The sequence below is a fragment of the Choloepus didactylus genome, chromosome 6 (genome assembly GCF_015220235.1).
Source record: "Choloepus didactylus isolate mChoDid1 chromosome 6, mChoDid1.pri, whole genome shotgun sequence".
Lineage (NCBI taxonomy): Eukaryota > Metazoa > Chordata > Mammalia > Pilosa > Megalonychidae > Choloepus > Choloepus didactylus.
In genome coordinates, this window is record NC_051312.1 from 92536694 (window position 1) to 92559535 (window position 22842).

Consider the following 22842-nt stretch of genomic DNA (forward strand, 5'->3'; position numbering starts at 1 on the left):
ACTCCTCCAGGAAAGTAGGTAGAAAGCCAGGAACTGTGTGGACTGGACACCACAGAGCAATCTGACTTTGGGCATACTTCATACAACACTCATGAAAATGTGCAACTGCTGAGATCAGCGAAATCTGTAAGTTTTTGCAGCCAGGGGACCCGGGCCCCTCCCGGCCAGGCTCAGTCCCGTGGGAGGAGGGGCTGTCAGCTCTGGGAAGGAGAAGGGAGAACTGCAGTGGCAGCCTTTATGGGAAACTCATTCTACTGATCCAAACTCCAACCATAGATAGACTGAGACCAGACACCAGAGAATCTGAGAGCAGCCGGCCCAGCAGAGAGGAGACAGACATAGAAAAAAATAGCACGAAAAACTCCAAAATAAAAGCGGAGGATTTTTGAAGTTCTGGTGAACATAGAAAGGGGAAGGGCAGAGCTCAGGCCCTCAGGCTCATCTGCAAATCTTGAAGAAAAGCTGATCTCTCTGCCCTGTGGACATTTCCTTAATGGCCCTAATTGCTTTGTCTCTTAGCATTTCAATAACCCATTAGATCTGTGAGGAGGGCGCTTTTTTTTTTTTTTTAATTCTTTCTTCTTTTTCTAAAACAATTACTCCAAGAAGCCCAATACAGAAAGCTTTAAAGACTTGCAATTTGGGCAGGTCAAGACAAGAGCAGAACTAAGAGAGCTCTCAGACAAAAGGCAATAATCCAGTGGCTGAGAAATTTCACTAACACCACAACTTGCCAAGAAAAGGGGCGTGTCCGCTCACAGCCATCATCCTCGTGGACAGGAAACACTCCTGCCCATCGCCAGCCCCATAGCCCAGAGCTGCCCCACACAACCCAGGGTGACGGAAGTGCTTCAAAAAACAGGCACACTCCACAAAACTGGGCGTGGACATTAGCCTTCCCTGCAACCTCAGCTGATTGTCCCAGAGTTAGGAAGGTGGAGCAGTGTGAATTAACAAAGCCCCATTCAGCCATCATTTCAGCAGACTGGGAGCCTCCCTACACAGCCCAGCAGCCCAGAACTGCCCTGGGGGGACGGCACTCACCTGTGACATATCACAGTCATCCCTCAACAGAGGACCCGGGGTGCACGGCCTGGAAGAGGGGCCCACTTGCAAGTCTCAGGAGCCATACGCCAATACCAAGGACTTGTGGGTCAGTGGCAGAGACAAACTGTGGCAGGACTGAACTGAAGGATTAGACTATTGCAGCAGCCTTAAAACTCTAGGATCACCAGGGAGATTTGATTGTTAGAACCACCCCCCCCCGACTGCCCAGAAACACGCCCCATATACAGGGCAGCCAACACCAACTACACACGCAAGCTTGGTACACCAATTGGACCCCACAAGACTCACTCCCCCACTCACCACAAAGGCTAGGCAGGGGAGAACTGGCTTGTGGAGAACAGGTGGCTCGTTACGCCACCTGCTGGATAATTAGAGAAAGTGTACTCCACGAAGCTGTAGATCTGATAAATTAGAGATAAGGACTTCAATTGGTCTACAAATCCTAAAAGAACCCTATCAAGTTCAGCAAATGCCAAGAGGCCAAAAACAACAGAAAATTATAAAGCATATGAAAAAACCAGACGATATGGATAACCCAAGCCCAAGCACCCAAATCAAAAGATCAGAACAGACACAGCACCTAGAGCAGCTACTCAAAGAACTAAAGATGAACAATGAGACCATAGTATGGGAGAAAAGGAAATCAAGAAGACCCTAGAAGAGCATAAAGAAGACATTGCAAGACTAAATAAAAACAAGATGATCTTATGGAAATTAAAGAAACTGTTGACCAAATTAAAAAGATTCTGGACACTCATAGTACAAGACTAGAGGAAGTTGAACAACGAATCAGTGACCTGGAAGATGACAGAATGGAAAATGAAAGCATAAAAGAAAGAATGGGGAAAAAATTTGAAAAAATCGAAACGGACCTCAGGGATATGATAGATAATATAAAACGTCCTAATATAAGACTCATTGGTGTTCCAGAAGGGGAAGAAAAGGGTAAAGGTCTAGGAAGAGTATTCAAAGAAATTGTTGGGGAAAACTTCCCAAATCTTCTAAACAACATAAATACACAAATCATAAATGCTCTGCAAACTCCAAATAGAATAAATCCAAATAAACCCACTCCGAGACATGTTCTGATCACACTGTCAAACATGGAAGAGAAGGAGCAAGTTCTGAAAGCAGCAAGAGAAAAGCAATTCACCACATACAAAGGAAACAGCATAAGACTAAGTAGTGACTACTCAGCAGCCACCATGGAGGCGAGAAGGCAGTGGCACGATATATTTAAAATTCTGAGTGAGAAAAATTTCCAGCCAAGAATACTTTATCCAGCAAAGCTCTCCTTCAAATTTGAGGGAGAGCTTAAATTTTTCACAGACAAACAAATGCTGAGAGAATTTGCTAACAAGAGACCTGCCCTACTGGAGATACTAAAGGGAGCCTTACAGACAGAGAAACAAAGAAAGGACAGAGAGGCTGGGAGAAAGGTTCAGTACTAAAGAGATTCGGTATGGGTACAATAAAGGATATTAATAGAGAGAAGGGAAAAATATATATGACAAACATAAACCAAAGGATAAGATGGCAGATTCAAGAAATGCCTTCATGGTTATAACGTTGAATGTAAATGGATTAAACTCCCCAATTAAAAGATATAGATTCGCACAATGGATCAAAAAAAATGAACCATCAATATTGCATACAAGAGACTCATCTTAGACACAGGGACACAAAGAAATTGAAAGGATGGAAAAAAATATTTCATGCAAGCTACAGCCAAAAGAAAGCAGGTGTAGCAATATTAATCTCAGATAAAATAGACTTTAAATGCAGGGATGTTATGAGAGACAAAGAAGGCCACTACATACTAATAAAAGGGACAATTCAACAAGAAGAAATAACAATCATAAATGTCTATGCACCCAATCAAGGTGCCACAAAATACACGAGAGAAACACTGGCAAAACTAAAGAAAGCAATTGATGTTTCCACAATAATTATGGGAGACTTCAACACATCACTCTCTCCTATAGATAGATCAACCAGACAGAGGACCAATAAGGAAATTGAAAACCTAAACAATCTGATAAATGAATTAGATTTAACAGACATCTACAGGACATTACATCCCAAATCACCAGGATACACATACTTTTCTAGTGCTCACGGAACTTTCTTCAGAATAGATCATATGCTGGGACATAAAACAAGCCTCAGTAAATTTAAAAAGATTGAAATTATTCAAAGCACATTCTCTGACCACAATGGAATACAATTAGAAGTCAATAACCATCAGAGACTTAGAAAATTCACAAATACCTGGAGGTTGAACAACACACCCCTAAACAATTAGTGGGTTAAAGAAGAAATAGCAAGAGAAATTGCGAAATATATAGAGACGAATGAAAATGAGAACACAACATACCAAAACCTATGGGATGCAGCAAAAGCAGTGCTGAGGGGGAAATTTATAGCACTAAACGCATATATTAAAAAGGAAGAAAGAGCCAAAATCAAAGAACTAATGGATCAACTGAAGAAGCTAGAAAATGAACAGCAAACCAATCCTAAACCAAGTAGAAGAAAAGAAATAACAAGGATTAAAGGAGAAATAAATGACATAGAGAACAAAAAAAAAATAGAGAGGATAAATATCACCAAAAGTTGGTTCTTTGAGAAGATCAACAAGATTGACAAGCCCCTAGCTAGACTGACAAAATCAAACAGAGAGAAGACCCATATAAACAAAATAATGAATGAAAAAGGTGACATAACTGCAGATCCTGAAGAAATTAAAAAAAATATAAGAGGATACTATGAACAACTGTATGGCAACAAACTGGATAATGTAGAGGAAATAGACAATTTCCTGGAAACATGTGAACAACCTAGACTTACCAGAGAAGAAATAGAAGACCTCAACCAACCCATCACAAGCAAAGAGATCCAATCAGTCATCAAAAATCTTCCCACAAATAAATGCCCAGGGCCAGATGGCTTCACAGGGGAATTCTACCAAACTTTCCAGAAAGTACTGACACCAATCTTACTCAAACTCTTTCAAAACATTGAAGAAAATGGAACACTACCTAACTCATTTTATGAAGCTAACATCATTCTAATACCAAAACCAGGCAAAGATGCTACAAAAAAGGAAAACTACCGGCCAATCTCCCTAGTGAATATAGATGCAAAAATCCTCTACAAAATACTTGCAAATCGAATCCAAAGACACATTAAAAAAATCATACACCATGACCAAGTGGGGTTCATTCCAGGCATGCAAGGATGGTTCAACATAAGAAAATCAATCAATGTATTACAACACATTAAAAATTCAAAAGGGAAAAATCAAATGATCATCTCAATAGATGCTGAAAAAGCATTTGACAAAATCCAACATCCATTTTTGATAAAAACACTTCAAAAAGAATTGAAGGAAACTTCCTCAATATGATAAAGAGCATATATGAAAAACCCACAGCCACCATAGTACTCAATGGTGAGAGACTGAAAGCCTTCCCTCTAAGATCAGGAACAAGACAAGGATGCCCGCTGTCACCACTGTTATTCAGTATTGTGCTGGAAGTGGTAGCCAGGGCAATCCGGCAAGACAAAGAAATAAAAGGCATCCAAATTGGAAAAGAAGAAGTAAAACTGTCATTGTTTGCAGATGATATGATCTTATACCTGGAAAACCCTGAGAAATCGACGATACAGCTACTAGAGCTAATAAACAAATTTAGCAAAGTAGCGGAATACAAGATTAATGCACATAAGTCAGTAATGTTTCTATATGTTAGAAATGACCTAACTGAAGAGACACTCAAGAAAAAGATACCATTTTCAATAGCAACTAAAAAAATCAAGTACCTAGGAATAAACTTAACCAAAGATGTAAAAGACCTATACAAAGAAAACTACATAACTCTTCTAAAAGAAATAAAAGGGGACCTTAAAAGATGGAAAAATATTCCATGTTCATGGATAGGAAGACTAAATGTCATTAAGATGTCAATTCTACCCAAACTCATCTACAGATTCAATGCAATCCCAATCAAAATTCCAACAACCTACTTTGCCTACTTGGAAAAGCTAGTTATCAAATTTATTTGGAAAGGGAAGATGCCTCGAATTGCTAAAGACACTCTAAAAAAGAAAAACAAAGTGGGAGGACTTATACTCCCTGACTTTGAAGCTTATTATAAAGCCACAGTTGTCAGAACAGCATGGTACTGGCACAAAGACAGACATATAGATCAATGGAATCGAATTGAGAATTCAGAGATAGACCCTCAGATCTATGGCCGACTGATCTTTGATAAGGCCCCCAAAATCACTGAACTGAGTCATAATGGTCTATTCAACAAATGGGGCTGGGAGAGTTGGATATCCATATCCAAAAGAATGAAAGAGGACCCCTACCTCACACCCTACACAAAAATTAACTCAAAATGGACGAAAGAGCTCAATATAAAAGAAAGTACCATGAAACTCCTAGACGATAATGTAGGAAAACATCTTCAAGACCTTATATTAGGCGGCCACTTCCTAGACTTTACACCCAAGGCACAAGCAACAAAAGAAAAAATAGATAAATGGGAACTCCTCAAGCTTAGAAGTTTCTGCACCTCAAAAGAATTTCTCAAAAAGGTAAAGAGGCAGCCAACTCAGTGGGAAAAAATTTTTGGAAGCCATGTATCTGACAAAAGACTGATATCTTGCATATATAAAGAAATCCTACAACTCAATGACAGTAGTACAGACAGCCCAATTATAAAATGGGCAAAAGATATGAAAAGACAGTTCTCTGAAGAGGAAATACAAATGGCCAAGAAACACATGAAAAAATGTTCAGCTTCACTAGCTATTAGAGAGATGCAAATTAAGACCACAATGAGATACCATCTAACACCGATTAGAGTGGCTGCCATTAAACAAACAGGAAACTACAAATGCTGGAGGGGATGTGGAGAAATTGGAACTCTTATTCATTGTTGGTGGGACTGTATAATGGTTCAGCCACTCTGGAAGTCAGTCTGGCAGTTCCTTAGAAAACTAGAAATAGAGTTACCATTTGATCCAGCGATTGCACTTCTCGGTATATACCCGGAAGATCGGAAAGCAGTGACACGAACAGATATCTGCACGCCAATGTTCATAGCAGCATTATTCACAATTGCCAAGAGATGGAAACAACCCAAATGTCCTTCAACAGATGAGTGGATGAATAAAATGTGGTATTTACACACGATGGAATACTACACGGCAGTAAGAAGGAACGATCTCGTGAAACATATGACAACATGGATGAACCTTGAAGAAATAATGCTGAGCGAAATAAGCCAGGCACAGAAAGAGAAATATTATATGCTACCACTAATGTGAACTTTGAAAAATGTAAAACGAATGGTTTATAATGTAGAATGTAGGGGAACTAGCAATAAAGAGCAATTAAGGAAGGGGGAACAGTAATCCAAGAAGAACAGATATGCTATTTAACGTTCTGGGGATGCCCAGGAATGACTATGGTCTGTTAATTTCTAATGGATATAGTAGGAGGAAGTTCACAGAAATGTTGCTGTATTATGTAACTTTCTTGGGGTAAAGTAGGAACAGGTTGGAAGTAAAGCAGTTATCTTAGGTTAGTTGTCTTTTCTTACTCCCTTGTTATGGTCTCTTTGAAATGTTCTTTTATTGTATGTTTTTCTTTTTTGTTTTTCTTTTTGTTTTTTTTAATTTTTTTTCCATAAAGTTGATTTAAAAAGGAAGAGGAGGTTAAAAAAAAAAAAAAAAAAAAAACAAGGAAAAAAATATGTGGTGCCCCCTTGAGGAGCCTGTGGAGAATGCAGGGGTATTGGCCTACCCCACCTCAGTGGTTGCTAACATGACCACAGACATAGGGAACTGGTGGTTTGATGGGTTGAGCCTTGTACCGTAGGTTTTACCCTTGGGAAGACGTTGCTTCAAAGGAGAGGCTAGGCCTCCCTATAATTGTGCCTAAGAGCCTCCTCCCGAATGCCTGTTTGTTCCTAGATGTGGCCCTCTCTCTCTAGCTAAGCCAACTTGAAAGGTGAAATCACTGCCCTCCCCCCGACATGGGATCAGACACCCAGGGGAGTGAATCTCCCTTGCAACGTGGAATATGACTCCTGGGGAGGAATGTAGACCTGGCATCGTGGGACGGAGAACATCTTCTTGACCAAAAGGGGGATGTGAAAGGAAATGAAATAAGCTTCAGTAGCAGAGAGATTCCAAAACGAGCCGAGAGGTCACTCTGGAGGGCACTCTTATGCACAATTTAGACAACCCTTTTTAGGTTCTAAAGAATTGGGGTAGCTGGTGGTGGATACCTGAAACTATCAAACTACAACCCAGAACCCATGAATCTCGAAGACAATTGTATAAACATGTAGGTTATGAGGGGTGACAATGGGATTGGGAAAGCCATAAGGACCACACTCCACTTCGTCTAGTTTATGGATGAATGAGTAGAAAAATAGGGGAAGGAAACAAACAGACAAAGGTACCCAGTGTTCTTTTTTACTTCAATTGCTCTTTTTCACTCTAATTATTATTCTTGTTATTTTTGTGTGTGTGCTAATGAAGGTGTCAGGGATTGATTTTGGTGATGAATGTACCACTATGTAATGGTACTGTAAACAATCGAAAGTACGATTTGTTTTGTATGACTGCGTGGTATGTGAATATATCTCAATAAAATGAAGATTAAAAAAAAAATAAAGAATTGGGGTAGCTGGTGGTGGATACCTGAAACTATCAAACTACAACCCAGAACCCATGAATCTCGAAGAGAATTGTATAAAAATGTAGGTTATGAGGGGTGACAATGGGATTGGGAAAGCCATAAGGACCACACTCCACTTTGTCTAGTTTATGGATGGATGAGTAGAAAAATAGGGAAGGAAACAAACAAACAAACAGACAAAGGTACCCAGTGTTCTTTTTTACTTCAATTGCTCTTTTTCACCTTAATTATTATTCTTATTATTTTTGTGTGTGTGCTAATGAAGGTGTCAGGGATTGATTTAGGTGATGAATGTACAACTATGTAATGGTACTGTGAACAATCGAATGTACGATTTGTTTTGTATGACTGCGTGGTATGTGAATATATCTCAATAAAATGAAGATAAAAAAAAAGAAAAGAAAAATAACAGACCTTATGGAATTAAAGGTGCAATAGGAGAGATTAAAAATATACCAGAGGAGTACAACAGCTGATTTGAATAGGCAGAGGAAAGGATCAGTGAACTAAAAGACAGGACATCTGAAACCTTACTCACAGAAGAACAGAAAGGAAACAATTGAAAAAAATTGAGTAGAGTCTCAGGAAATTGAATGATAGCATGAAACACGCAAACGTATGTATCATGGGTTTCCCAGAAAGATAAGGGAAAAGAAGCAGAAAGAATATTTGAGGAAATAATGGCCAAATTTTTCCCAACTCTTATGAAAATATAAATATACATGTCTAAGAAGTGCAGTGTACTCTAAACAAATTAAATCCTAATAGACCTACTCCAAGACACATAATAATCATACTGTCAGATGTGAAAGATAAAGACAGAATTTTCAAAGCAACAAGAGAAAAGCGATTCATCACATATAAGGGAATCACAATAAGGCTAAGTGCTGATTTCTCATTGGAAACCATGGAAGGGAGAAGGCAGAGGGATTGTTTAATGAAGATACTGAAAGAGAAAAACTGCCAGCCAAGAATTCTTTATCCAGAAAAACTGTCCTTCAGAAATGAGGGGTAATTCACAATATTCATGGATAAACAGAAGGTGACAGTGTTTGTTAACAGGAGACCTGCCCACCAATAAATACTAAAAGGAGTTCTGCAGGCTGAAAGCAAAAGACGAGAGGATTGGAGGACAGTGTAGAAATAAAGATTATGTTAAGGATAACTGAAAGGTAAAAGACCAAAATAAGATATGATATATAAGAGTCAAGGGATAAAATTTTTGAAGGAGTTATTACTGCCTTTACAGTAATAACATTGAATGCTAATGGACTAAACTCCCCAATCAAAAGGCACAGACTGGCAGAATGGATTTTTAATAAAGTACCATCTATATAATATGTAAGAAACACACCTTAAACCCAAGAACACAAATAGGTTGAAAGTGAAAAGCTGGAAAAAGATATTCCATATAAACAGTAACCAAAAAAGGGCTGGGGTAGCTATAATATATCAGACAAAATAGATTTTAAATGCGAAACTGTTATAAGAGACAAAGAAGGACATCATAAATTAATAAAAGAGGCAATCCACCAAGAAGAAGTAGCAGTTGTAAGTATTTGTGCACCTAACTAGGGGGACCAAAATACATGATGCATACACTGGCAAACCCCTATTGTTGATTATACTGGTTTTATTGTTTCAAGTTGCTTTTATGTGGAAGGTAAATTCTGGGATTGAGGCATGCCAAAAAGTAATTTCCCAAGTCAGTTATTTCCAGCGGGAAAAGGCCAGGGACCCTCAAAGGAAGTACCTACTGGCTCCTAACTGACCTGTAGTGTACATGAAGGAGGGACCAGGAAAGGCACCAGGAGCTTCTTCATGGTTCCTATGACTGCTCTTTCTTGACGTGCTCAACAATTGCAGCCATTCAACTGTCCTCCATAACTCTGAGGAAGCATATCATCTTGAAGTCTCTTCTGCCTCCTTTTTCTGGGGTGGGTTGGAGGAACAGCTACCCTCAGAGCTGGGCCCCAGTGATCTGAAGTAGCTATTCAAAAGCCGTGTTCAATATTTGGCCCATGCCCACCCCAAATCATGGGTAAGCAGATTTCCATATCCCTTTTTTTTACAGCAAGCAATGCCAGGGTCCATACCTCCCTGCTGCCTGCCAGGAGAGTGTGGGCCCTCCCTGTATGGCAGGGTAAAAAGGTAGGAGGGCACCATTAACCACTATGTGAAGTGTATTTGTATTTAACATAATTTACCAGTCTTCTTTCCACTCCTCCCTGAATGTTGTACAGTGTTCTACTGGACTCCTGACTTTTGGAATAGTTGATTCATAAAATTCTTGCCTGTTCAATAGTTTTTCTTATGGAGCCACTGATTCTTAGAATTTCTTACACTGCCATCTTTCCACAATCCTCATATGTTAACTTTTTGTGGAACTGCCAAACTGTTTTTCATAGCAACTCTTACCATTTACCATTCCCACCAAAAATTTCTAAGGTTCCCATTTCCCTGAATCCTTGCCGGCACTTTTTTCCACTTTTTTAAATAACAGCCATTGTAATGTGTATTAAGTGATATCTTGTTGTTTAGATTTGCATTTTCCTAATTACTGTTGATGTTGAACAAATTTCATGTGCTTATTGGCCATTTGTATGTGTTCTTTGGAGACATGTTCTTTGGTTCATGTCCTTTGCCCATTTTTTGTAGTGAACCCTTTAAAATCCCTTCTCATTTTTTTCTGCATGTATTTTTGCAATATTTTCTTCATGGTTACCATGGGTCTTAAATTTAACATCCTGAATCTATAAGAATCTCATTTGCTTTGATACCAACTTCAATAACATACCAACACTATTTTTATACCCCTCCATTCCCCAACTTTTTCAGGTATTGTAGCTAATTTCATATTTACATGTAAGTCTAAAATCGTTCAGTTATCACTACCTTTTCTAAAGATTTTTTTTTTAATAATCTCAATTTTGTGGACAGTTTTAAAAATGATACAGAATTCATTTAGAGAATGCCAAGATGCCCTAGATATCCGGTTCCACCAATTTTAACATTTTGCCACATGTGGTATATCATTTTATCTATCTGTCTAATCTATCTTACCAGTTTTCTGAACTTTTGAGAGTAGGTTACATACATCACTTAACATTACTATTGATGCATTTGCCTTTTTGATCCTATAGAAAGAAGTGGGGTTACAATCCAAAAATACAATAGTACTGGCATTTATTTTCACTCCTGTCTTTAATAGAGCTCTTTATTTCCTTATGCAACTTTGATCTGTTGTCTAGTGTTCTTTCCTTTCATCCTGAATAACTTCCTTTAGCACTTTTTGTAGGGTAGGTGTAGTGAAAAACTCCCTCAGCTTTTGTTCATCTGGGAATGTCTTCTAATATCCCCTTCATTTTTAAAAGACAGTTTTGTCAGATATAGAATTCTGTGTCGGTACTTTTTTTCCTGTCATCCCAGTGCCTTCTTACATTCCCATCTTTTAACCTCCAGCTTTCCTTCTGGTGACATACATAACTCGGAGCTTACCCTTTCCACCACCTTCACACACCTTTCATCACTGTTAGTTATTCTCAACATGCTACCATCACCTCTGTCCATTTCCAAACATTTAAGTTCAACCTAGTTGAACATTCTGCTCATAATAAGCAACCACTCCTCATTCTTTAGCCTCATTCTATATCCTGGTAACTTATATTTCATGTCTATGAGTTAAACATATTATAATTAGTTCATAACAGTGAGACCCTGCAATATTTGCATTTATGTGTCTTGTCTTATTTCACTCAATATAGTGCCTTCAAAGTTTCTTTATCAACCCCTTTCTTTTAAGACAGTTTTTTTTCACACACCATACATTCCGTCCTAAGTAAACAATCATTGGTTCCCTGTATAGTCACATATTTATGTATTCAGCACCATCGCCACTATCTACATAAGGGCATCTCCATTTTTTCCACAAACAAGGAGGATGAGTCAAAGAAAGCAGAGAGACAAAAGAAAAAGAAAAGAGAGAGAGAGAGAAAAACACCAGCACCAAAAAAAAAAAAAAAAAAAAAATGACAGCTAGAAAGCAACAAAAGGAAAGATAGCATTAAACTAAAGTAGAATAGTCAGAAAACATAACCAATGCGAGTAGTCCCATATCGTTCCCCTATCCCTCCCCGCCCCCATATGCATTAGCTTTGGTACATTGCCCTTGTTATGGTAAAGGAAGCATAATACAATGTTTCCATAAATTATAGTCTCTAGTTTGCATTGATTGTATTTCCCCCCCAATCCCACCCTATTTTTAACACCTTGCAATGTTGACATTCATTTGTTCTACCTCATGTAAAAACATATTTGTACCTTTTATTACAATAGTTGAGCAACCTAGGTTTCCTTGAGTTACACAGTCCCAGTCTTTATCCTTCGTCTTTTGTTCTGGTGTTTCACATGGTCCCAACCTTCCTCTTTCAGCCATACTCACAGTCATCTTTGTACAGTGTACTTACATTGCTGTGCTACTGTTCCCCAAGATTGTTTTCCAAACCTCTCACTCCTGTCTTTTCCTTTCTGTCTGCAGTGCTTCCTTAATGTTTCCTGTAGAGCAGGTATTTTGTTCATAAACTCTGTCATTGTCTGTTTGTCTGAGAATATTTTAAGCTCTCCCTCATATTTGAAGGACAGTTTTGCCAGATATAGGATTCTGGGTTGGTGGTTTTTCTCTTCCAGAATTTTAAATATATCACCCCACTTCCTTCTTGCCTCCATGGTTTCTTTTGAGAAATCCGCACATACTCTCATCAAGCTTCCTTTGTACGTGATGGATCACTTTTCTCTTGCTGCTTTCAGGATTCTCTCTTTATCTTTGACATTTGACAATCTGATTATTAAGTGTCTTGGTGTAGGCCTATTCAGATCTCTTCTGTTTGGAGTATTTTGTGCTTCTTAGCTCCATAGTTTTATATCTTTCATAAGAATTGGGCAATTTTCCTTGATTATTTCCTCTATCATTGCTTCTGCCCCTTTTCCCTTCTCTTCTCCTTCTGGGACACCAATGACATGTACATTCCTAATTTTCATTTTGTCCTTATGTTCCCAAAGACATTGCTTGTATTTTTCCATTCTTTTCTCTATCTGTTCTTTTATGTGTAGGCTTTCAGGTGCCTTGTTCTCCAGTTCCTGAGTGTTTTCTTCTGCCTCTTGAGATCTGCTATTGTATGTTTCCAATGTGTCTTTCATCTCGTGTTGTGCCTTTCATTTCCATAGATTCTGCCAGTTGGTTTTTTGAACTTTCAACTTCTACCTTATGTACACCTAGTGTTTTCATTATATGGTTCATCTCTTTTGCCATATCTTCCCTAAACTTTTTGAATTGACTTAGTACTAGTTGCTTAAATTCCTGGATCTCAGTTGAAGTGTAAGTTTGGTCCTTTGACTGGGCCATAACTTCATTTTTCTTAGTGTAGGTTGTAGTTTTCTGTTGTCTAGGCACGATTTCCTTGGTTACCCCACTCAGGTTTTCCCAGACCAAAACAGCCTCCAGTTCCAGAAGGAAGAACTATTCAGTATCTGGTTTCCCGGAGGGTGTGTCTTAGAAAATTGGTACACCCTCTAGGCCTGGGATCACTGTGCTTTTCTGCCCAGCAGGTGGTGCCTGTCAGCCTGTAACTCCAGAACGGTGTAAGAAATTGTGTCCTGTGGCTCTTTTCCTCCAGGCTCTGGGGTCTGTTTCTGAATGGAAGGCGAGTAGTAGAGCTGGGCCCCACTCCTTTCCTTTTAGGGAAGATAGACCCCCTAGGGAGAGGTCATTAGCATTTCAATGGTCTCTGTCTGCCTGTGCTATCTCCACCCTTGTCCTGGGTCAGAGCACTGGGAATTGAAAATGGCTGAGGCTTTCTCCACTGAGATGAAACAGGGACAGAAAGCCCCCTTCAGGGCCAGTCTGTGGCTACCCTCCAGCTCTCCAAGGTCAGTCTTCACCCAAAGCCTCTGTCTGCTTATCGCGGATTCGTATCGAGCAGTCCACGCTTGTTAATTAAAACCCCAGTTGGAGCTCAGCTGAGCTATATTTACTTGCTCAGAGAGAGCTGCTCTCTAGCTCCATGAGGATTTGCACCTTGAGCCATACAGGAAAGGGGCTCCTGGCTTGGATCCGCAGTTTTTACTTACAGATTTTATGCTACGATCTCCGTCATTCCTCCCAGTTCAGGTTGGTGTATGATGAGTGAACAGTCATGTTTGTCCCCTCGCCGTTATTCCAGATTATTTACTAGTTTCTCCTGTTGTTTGTTAGTTGTTCTAGTGGGACTAACTAGCTTCCACTCCTCTCTATGCCGTCATCGTAAATTCTCCCCCAATGCCTTCTTACCTGCGTGGTTTCCCATTAGAAATTGACACTTAGCCATATTGAGACTGCCTTCCATATGAAAAATTGCTCCTTTCTTGTGTTTTTCAGAATTCTCCTTTTATCTTTGGCATTTGACGGTTTGATTGTGGTGTGTCTCAGTGGGGTCTATTTGGGTTTATCCCATTTGGAGTTCATTCAGTGTCCTGGATGTGTATATTCATACATTTTGTTTAAAATGGGAAGGTTTTGGCCATTATTTCTTCAAATATTCTCTCTCCCCCTTTCTCTTTTCCTCCTTCTTCTGGGACTCCCATATTGATTGGTATGCCTGATGGTGTCTCACAAGTCTCTCTGGCTCTGTTCACTTGTCGTTTTTCTTTCTGTTCAGACTAAATTATTTCAATTCTCTTTTCTCCACGTTCACTTTTTCTTTCTTCTACCAGTTTGAATCTGCTGCTGTTGAATCCGTCTAGGGAATTTTTAATTTCTTTTAGTATGATCTTACTTGTTTGCTTCTTTCTCATGATTTCTTTCTCTTTATTGGCATTCTCTTTGTGTTCATTCTCTTTGTGTTCATTTTCCTTGTTTCTTTTTAGTTCTTTGAGTATATTTAGGTCCATTAAAAAGTTGTTTTCTGGTATGTTTGTGGTGATTTTTGATTCTTTATTCTGCTCCTTTGCACAAGTCTTCATTTCCTGTTTCTTTGAATGTTTTGTAATCTTCTTTTGCAACCTGTACACTTTGATATTTTAACGTGTTATCTCTTAAATTTAGACACTGAGATCTCTTTCTTGAGTTTTTATATACTTATTGTTACGCAAGAGGTTTCCTTGAATGCCAGACACTAACAACAACAACAACAAAAAGGTAAAAAAAGATATGTGACCACCTTCTTCCGTCTTTGCAGATTGGCCTGTGTGCATTTTCCCCTTCAGAATGGCGTAGTCCCAAAAATAAGTATAAAGAATATCCAGAGGCAAAAGTGTATGGTCCTCTCCAATCTTCCTGTGCACGCATCTTATCCTGGGGATGCACACATGGTCCTAGGAATTCCCCCTTTACATGAACCCAAGTATCCCCCTTTGTCTAGCAGAGTTTTTTCACAGTCTTGGACACTAACTGCATTGCATGTCCCGTAGCCAGCAAACCTTTGCCTGAGGCAGCTGTGATTTGACTATTGTACTACAGTGCCTGTAGCTGCCTGTCAGCTGCCTCAACACACCAGGCAATTTCTGGGATGGTGAGCCTTCAATGATTGCCTGGTTCAATCCTTCAGGCTACCAACAGATTAGCACAAATGTAGATACCACCACCCCCACCCCCGTGTGCATCCAGGGTTACTATGCCCCCTCTAGAATTTGGACCAGGGGCCCACACAGGGAACACAGTCTTGTGCCTACCCGAGCCTTTGAGGGAGGGAGCAAAGGGACAGCAAGGGTGCCATGAGATCCTACCAGTTTTAAGTTGCCTTATTGTTAATGTGTCACTTGCCCTGTTACTGCAACCGTTCAACTGTTTTTCAGAGTTTTGAGAAAATGGGTCTCCCAGCTATTGCTGGTTTCCTAATGCTCTGTGGGGGTATGGAGCCCTGGAGTGTCTTAGTGTGCCATATTGATCTTTGCATTCCTTTCAACTTATCCAAGGTAATTTTTTTTTGCATGTACGTGTGTGTGTATGTGTGTGTGTATCCAGTTGTCCCAGTAGCATTTGTTTAAAAGACTGTCTTTCCCCCCAGTGAATTTTCTTGGCAACTTTCTTGAAACATCATAAGCATAAGTGTTTATTTCTGTACTATCAATTCTGTTCAGTTGAACTATATGTCTTATCCTCATAGTAATCCCACACTGTATTTATGACTGTAACTTGAGAATAAGTCTTAAAATTAGGTAGTGTAACTCTTTCAACTTTCTCTATTTTCAAAATTGTTTTGGCTATTCTGGGGGGTCCTTTGCATTTCCATATAAATTTTCAAATAAGCTTGCTAATTTTCAGAAGTAGCTTGTTGTGACTTTCATAGTGATTTCGTTGAATATATAGATCAATTTGGGGAATTGCCATATTAATAATATTGAGCTTTCTTATCTATGGGATATGGGATATCTTTCCATTCATTTGGATTTTCTTTTGTTTCTTTCACCAGTGTTTTGTGTTTTTCAGTGTACAAATCTTGTGCTTCTTTTGTTAAATGGATTTGTAATTTAATTTGTGAATGTTATATTGTTAGCATATGATAATACAAATAATTTTTTTATATATTACATTTGTATTCTCTGGCCTTACTAAACTCATTTCTGGTAATTCTTTTATGGCTTCCTCTGAATTTGATACAAGTAGGATCATGTCATCTGCAAGAAAAGCATTTTCAGTTCTGCATTTCCTTTATGGATATCTTTATTTCTGAAAAGAAGTCAGCCATTTATCGTTCCTTTTTAAGTGATAAGTCCATTTTCTTTTGCTGGCTTCAAGTCCATTTTCTTATGCTGGCTTTGTCGTAGTCTTTCAACAGTTTGACTAGAACATGTCTTGTACTGCTTCTGTTGGAGAGTTGTTGGGTATCTTGGATCTGTAGGTAATATTTTTCATCAAATTTAGGAAAGTTTTTTTCCATTATTTCTTCAAATACTCCTCGACCTGTATCTCTCCTCTCCTTCTGTCACTCCCATTACATATATGTTGGCATTTTGGTCTGGTTGGTATCGTTCCATGGCTCTCTGCAGCTTTGTTTATTTTTCTTCTATCCCTTTTCTCTTTGTCCTTCAGATTGGAGAAATTCTATTGTTTTATCTTCACATTCCAGGAGTCTTCCTTCTGTCATCTCAGATCTTCTGTTGAGCCCCTCTAGTGAATTTTTCATTTTAGTTAATGTATTTATCAATGCTGGGATTTCCATTTAATTATCTTAAAAAATTATCTATCTCTTTGGTGGGATTCTCTATTCAGTGAGTCATTGTCATCATACTACCTTTCATTCTTTATGCATGATTTCTGGTAGTTCTTCAAATATATTTATAATGATAGCTTTAAATTCTTTGCTAAATCAAACATCTGGGATTCAATTCTAGTTGATTGAGTATGGATCACTCTGTTGTTTCTTTGCATATCTTTTAATTTTTTGATGAAAAGTAGACATTTCAAACTATATTGTTGAAAGTCTTGATTCTGATTTTTCTCTCATAAAAGTTATTCTTTGTTCCTTTGTGTACTTACTAATTTGCCTACACTAAATCTGTGAATTCTGTGTCCCACACACTGTGCGGCCACTGAAGTCTGCTGGTTTAGCTTAGTGTTCATTCCATTTCAGCAAAAGATTAATCAAAGATTGTTCTTAAATATCTCAAGCCATTAATATTTTCACTCTACTGATAGATCAGTGTGTGGACTAAAGAGCCCATTCAAATTGCAGTGTGTTTTCATGTCTACCCTGGCTTTTATAGTCTTTGAGGCCTTCTTGGGCCTTTTCACATCTCTGCTGTGCATGTGCTCAGTTCTGTCAGCCTGGAATGTGTGGGTGGCTTAGGCCTACTCATGTCTTTGATGCGCATGCTCTTAACCTCTAACAAAAGCCCTATAGCTCTCTCATCTCCAAGGCATTCCTGTTAAATTTTGTTCAAGTACACTGTTCTGTTGCTTGCCCCAAACAAGCACACAACCTTGGGCAAGCAGGGCAGCCTGGCCCTATGTTTGCTTGCCACTGAGATCACCACTTTAACTGATAATACTGCAAATCAAGTGAGTCTTCTCTGCTAGTGGTAGCCAAGTTATAGGTTTCCATGGCATGACCTAACCTAATTCAACATCTGTGCCTTCTGGGGTGGAGTGATGGGAGTAGTCCCAGAGGAGAACCACAAAACTGTTTCTGTTCTTACCCAGTGTTCATGAATAAATACTTACCAGTTTGTAATATTGAGTTCCAAGGTGTTGAAGTGGTTTCTTTTTGACAGTTTTGTGCAGCTTTATAGTTGCTTTGTGGGGAGAGGATGTGTCGACCTCCTTACTTTATCATGCCAAAGTAAATTTTCACCTTCTAATTTTGTCTCTCAAAAAATATCCCATAGATTCTTGTCAGAGTCTGGAAGTAACAGTTGGATAATTTAGAATCTTGAGGATAACATTTTGCTTTTTAGACTGGTTGGGAATAAATGCCAACCATATTGATGAGAAAGATGCTTCTTAAATAATAGAGAACCAAAGCTGCCTAACCTGGTAAATTTGGAAATGTTTCAACTTTATTCATAACTGATTTGGTATATTTTTCTTTTAATTTCAGTTAAGTTCCTTATGTCTTCTCCCGAAATTGCTTCCCTCTCCTGGGGGCAGATGAAAGTACAAGGCTCAGCTAAAACCTATAAGGACTGCAAAGTGTGGCCAGGGGGCAGTCGGGCTTGGGATTGGAGAGAAACAGGAACTGAGGTAAGATATTAGTGTTCAGTTGACACTGCATGAGGCTGAACAAGTGAATTCCATAACATCCAGGAAAAAAAAGGTAACTATTTCTCTCTCTGTTTTTTTGAGATGTAATTCACATAACATACTACTCACTCTTTTAAGGTGTGTAATTGATAAACTTGTGCAACAGTTAGCACTGTTTAATTACAGAACATACCTCACCCCCCAAAAAAACCCTAAAAAATATTTTAAGAAAAGAAACCTCAGACCCATTAGCACTCAATCTACATTCCTCCCTCCCCAAGCCCATGAAAACCACAAACCTACTTTCTGTCATAGATTTGCTTATTCTGGGCATGTCACATAAATGAAATCATATAATATGTAACCATTTGGATGTACCTTTTTAAACTTAGTATAAAATTTTTAAAGTTCTTCCATTTTGTATCATGTATCAGCATTTCCTTCCTTTTTTAAATTTTACTTTATTCCTTTTTAATACTACATAATATTCTAGTGAGTGTGTGTGTGTGTGTGTGTGTGTGTGTGTGTGTGTGTATACATATAGTATATTTTGTTTATCCATTCATCACCTGATATCATTTTAGTTGTTTTCCCTTTTGGCTGTTATGAATAATACTGCTCTGAACATTTGTGTACAAGTTTTTGCATGAACATCTGTGTAAAATTCTCTTAAGTATAAACATAAGAGTGGAATTGCTGGATCATATGGTAACTGTATGTTTACCTTTTGAGAAACTGACAGATCATTTTCCAAAGTGGCTGCATGATTTTTTATATTTCCAACAGCAGTGTAGAAGGGTTCCAATTTCTTCACATCTTCTTCAACACTTACTATTGTCTTTTTGATTCTGGCCATATGAGTTGGTACAAAGTGGTATCTCTTTGTGGTTTGGATTTGCATTTCCCTAATGAATAATGATGTTGGATGTCTTTTTATGTGTGTTTTGGCCTTTGTAAATCTTCTTTGGATCAATGTCTTTTCAAGTAATGTGCACATTTTTTAAATTGGGTTGTTTGTCTTTTTTGTTGTTGAGTTGTAAGTGTTCTTTATATATTCTGAATACTAGACCCTCATCAGATATGTGACTTGCAAATATTTTCTCCCATTCTGTACATTGTGTTAACACTTTCTTGACAGTGTCTTTTGAAGCACTAAAAATTTAAATTTTGGTGGTTTCTGGTGCTTTTGGTGTTATATCTAAGAGAGCAATGCCTAATCCAAGTGCATGAAGATTTACACCCCATATTTTCTTCTATGTTTGATACTTTTATCTCATGTATTTCAATCTTTTTTTTCCATTTGAAGTTAATTTTTGTGTATAGTGTGAGTTAGAGGTCCAGCTTGATTCTTTTGCGTTTGGGTATCCAGTTACCCATTTGAAAGACTATTCTTGCCCTCCATGGAATTGGTCTGGTACCCTAATTGAAAATCAGTTAACCATTAATGTATGGGATTAGTTCTTGACACTTAATTCAGTTCTGTTGATCTGTCTATTCTTATCCTAGTCATAGCATCTAAATTAGTGTAGCCTTGTAGTAAGTTTCAAAATTGAGAACTGTGTGTCCCCCCACTTTGCTATTCTTTTTAAAGATTATTTTGGCTTTTGTGGGTCCAATGTCTTCCTTAGAGACAGTTTCAATTGAGGGTGTTTTTCCTGTCATCCGTATTTTGTTGTTTTTTTTTTTTTTTAATGCCTCATGATTTTTTGTTTAACATGGTACATTTTAAATAATATGTGAACTCTAGAAATGAGATTTCCCATCTGATCTCAGAAGTTGTTGCTGTATAGTGTTGTTGCTATTTGTTGTTGTTTATTTGTTGTGATCTAATCTCTTTAAAAAGGAATTATTGTGATAGCATTATACAACATAAAATATCCCACTTTAACCACTTTCAAGTATACAATTCAATGGTAGTAATTACATTCACAATGTTGTGCTACCATCCTTTCCATCACCACTATCGATCTCCAAGAGTTTTTCATCACCACAAACAGAAATCCTGTACCCATCAAGCATTAACTACCAATTCTCCCTACTTCCTGCTGCACCTCGTAACCTGTACTCCACAGTATCTCCATGAATTTTCATATTCTAGGTATTTCTATAAGTGAATTTATATAATATTTGTCATTTTATGTCTGGCTTATTTCACTTAACATGATATCTCCAAGGTTTATCTGTGTAGTGTGGGTATCAGCACTTCGTTTCTTTTTATGGCTGAATGATATTCCATCATACAGATATACCATGTTTTGTTTATTCATTCATTGATGGATACTTGGTTTGCTTCTATTTTGGGTTATTGTGAATAATGGTGCTATGAACATTGGTGTACAAATATCAGTTCAGATCCCTTTTTCAATTTGTTTGGATATACCTAGAAGTGGAATGGTCAGATCCTGTGGTAATTCCATAGTTAACTTTATGAGGAACAACAAAATGTTTTCCACAACAGCTGCACCATTTTACAGTCCCATAAATAATGCTCTTCTTTGGCAGAATGTCTATTCAAGTGTTTTGATATTTTGATTAGGCTTTGATTGGGTTTTGATTGGGTTGTTTGTCTTTTTGTTTTATATGTACTGAATATTAAACCCTATCAGATACATGATTTCCAGATATTTTCTCCCATTTGTTTGGTCGCTTTTCACGTTCTTGATAATGTCACTTGATACACGCAAGTTTTTAATTTTGATGAAGTCCTATTTATATTTCTTTTGTTGCTTGTGCTTCTGCATAAAATCTAAGAGTTTGTACAATATAAAGTTCTTAAGATATTGCCCCATATTTTCTTCTAAAAGTTCTATAGATTTTAGCTTTTATATTTAGGCCTTTGATACATTTTGAATTTTTGTATAAGGTACGAGGTAGGGGTCCACTTTCATTATTTTGCATGTGGATATCTGGTTTTTCCAATTCCACTTTTTGAAGATACTGTTTTTTCCTTATTGAGTGGACTTGGCAACCTTGTAAAAATCAAATGGACATAAATGTGTGGGTTTAATTATTGGACTCTTAATTCTGTCCCATTGGTCCACATGTCTTTCCTTATGCCATTTCCACACTGTTTTGATTACCCTAGTTTTGTAATAGATTTTGAAATCAGCAAGTGTTAATTCTCCAACCTTGATAATTCTTTTTCAAGATGGTTTTGGCTATTAATTGTCTTTTGCTCTTCCATATGAATTTGATGATTGGCTTTTCCATTTCTACAAACAAGGCTGTCAGAATTTTGATTGGGATTACATTAAATCTGAAAATCCCTTTAAGGTAGTATTGACATCTTATCAATATTAAGGCTTTCAGTCTGTGAACATGGGATTCTTGCTAGTGGATTAATTGGGAGTTTTTAGATATAGGATCATGTCATCTGCCAATAGAAATACTTCAGTTTCTTCTTTTCAATTTTGATGCGACTTCGATTTTTTTTTTTTTTCCTTAATTGCTCTGCCTGGCATTTCCATCCAGTACAATGTTGAACAGGAGGGGTGAAAGTGGGCATCCTTGTCTTGTTTATGATCTTAAGGGAAAAACTTCTAGTCTATTATTGAGTATGATGTTAGATGAGAGTTTCTCATCTAAGTCGTTTATCATGTTGAATAAGTTCCCTCTATTCCTAAATTTATGAATGTTTTTATCAAGAAAGGGTTCTAGATTTTGTCAAATGTGTTAAATTATAAATTGAATTTCTAATAGATATAGAACTATTAACATTTTTCTATTTCTTCTTGTGTTTTTTCAAGGCATTTGTCCACTTCATCTAAGTTGCCACATTTACTGTGTAAAATTATTCCCAATATTTTCTTATTATTCTTCTAATATCTGTAGGATTTGCTGTGATGCTCCCCTTTCCTGATATTTATGATTTGTGTCTCTCATTTTTTTCCTGATCTGTCTGTTGGGGGTTTTGTCAATTTTCAGTCATGTTGATTTGCTCTTTTGTTTCCTGTTTCATTGATTTATATTCTTATCTTTGTTATTTTCTGTCTTCTACTTACTACAGATTTAGTTTGCTTTTCTTGTTCTTTTTTTAAGGTAGAAACTTAGACTATTGAGTTTAGACCATTTTTCTTTTTCTGTAAATATTTAAAGCTATAAGTTTCCCTCTAAGGATTATTTAGCTGTGCCCCCCAAATTTTAACATATTGTTTTTCTTTTATCCTTGAGTTCAAAATACTTTCTATTGCACAACTTCCAGTTATTGTGGCTTTTCTAAATATCTTTTTTTACTGATTTCCTATTTAAATCCATTTTTATCAGATAGCAAATTTGGTATTATTTCAATCCTTTCAATTTTATTGAGATTTTTGGCCCCACATATAGTCTATCTTTGTGA

The 22842-nt window shown here is 37.7% G+C and overlaps 1 protein-coding gene across 1 annotated transcript in view; it reads left to right on the forward strand.

The window, feature by feature from the left end:
* The window catches only part of AAMDC (adipogenesis associated Mth938 domain containing), a 45328-nt gene that overhangs the window by 16260 nt on the left and 6226 nt on the right, over window positions 1–22842 (forward strand). Inside the window, exon 2 of the mRNA XM_037841280.1 lies at window positions 18361–18503. Within this exon, the coding sequence (XP_037697208.1) occupies window positions 18372–18503 (132 nt within the window). The 5' untranslated portion in view covers window positions 18361–18371. The remainder of the gene's footprint in view (window positions 1–18360; window positions 18504–22842) is intronic.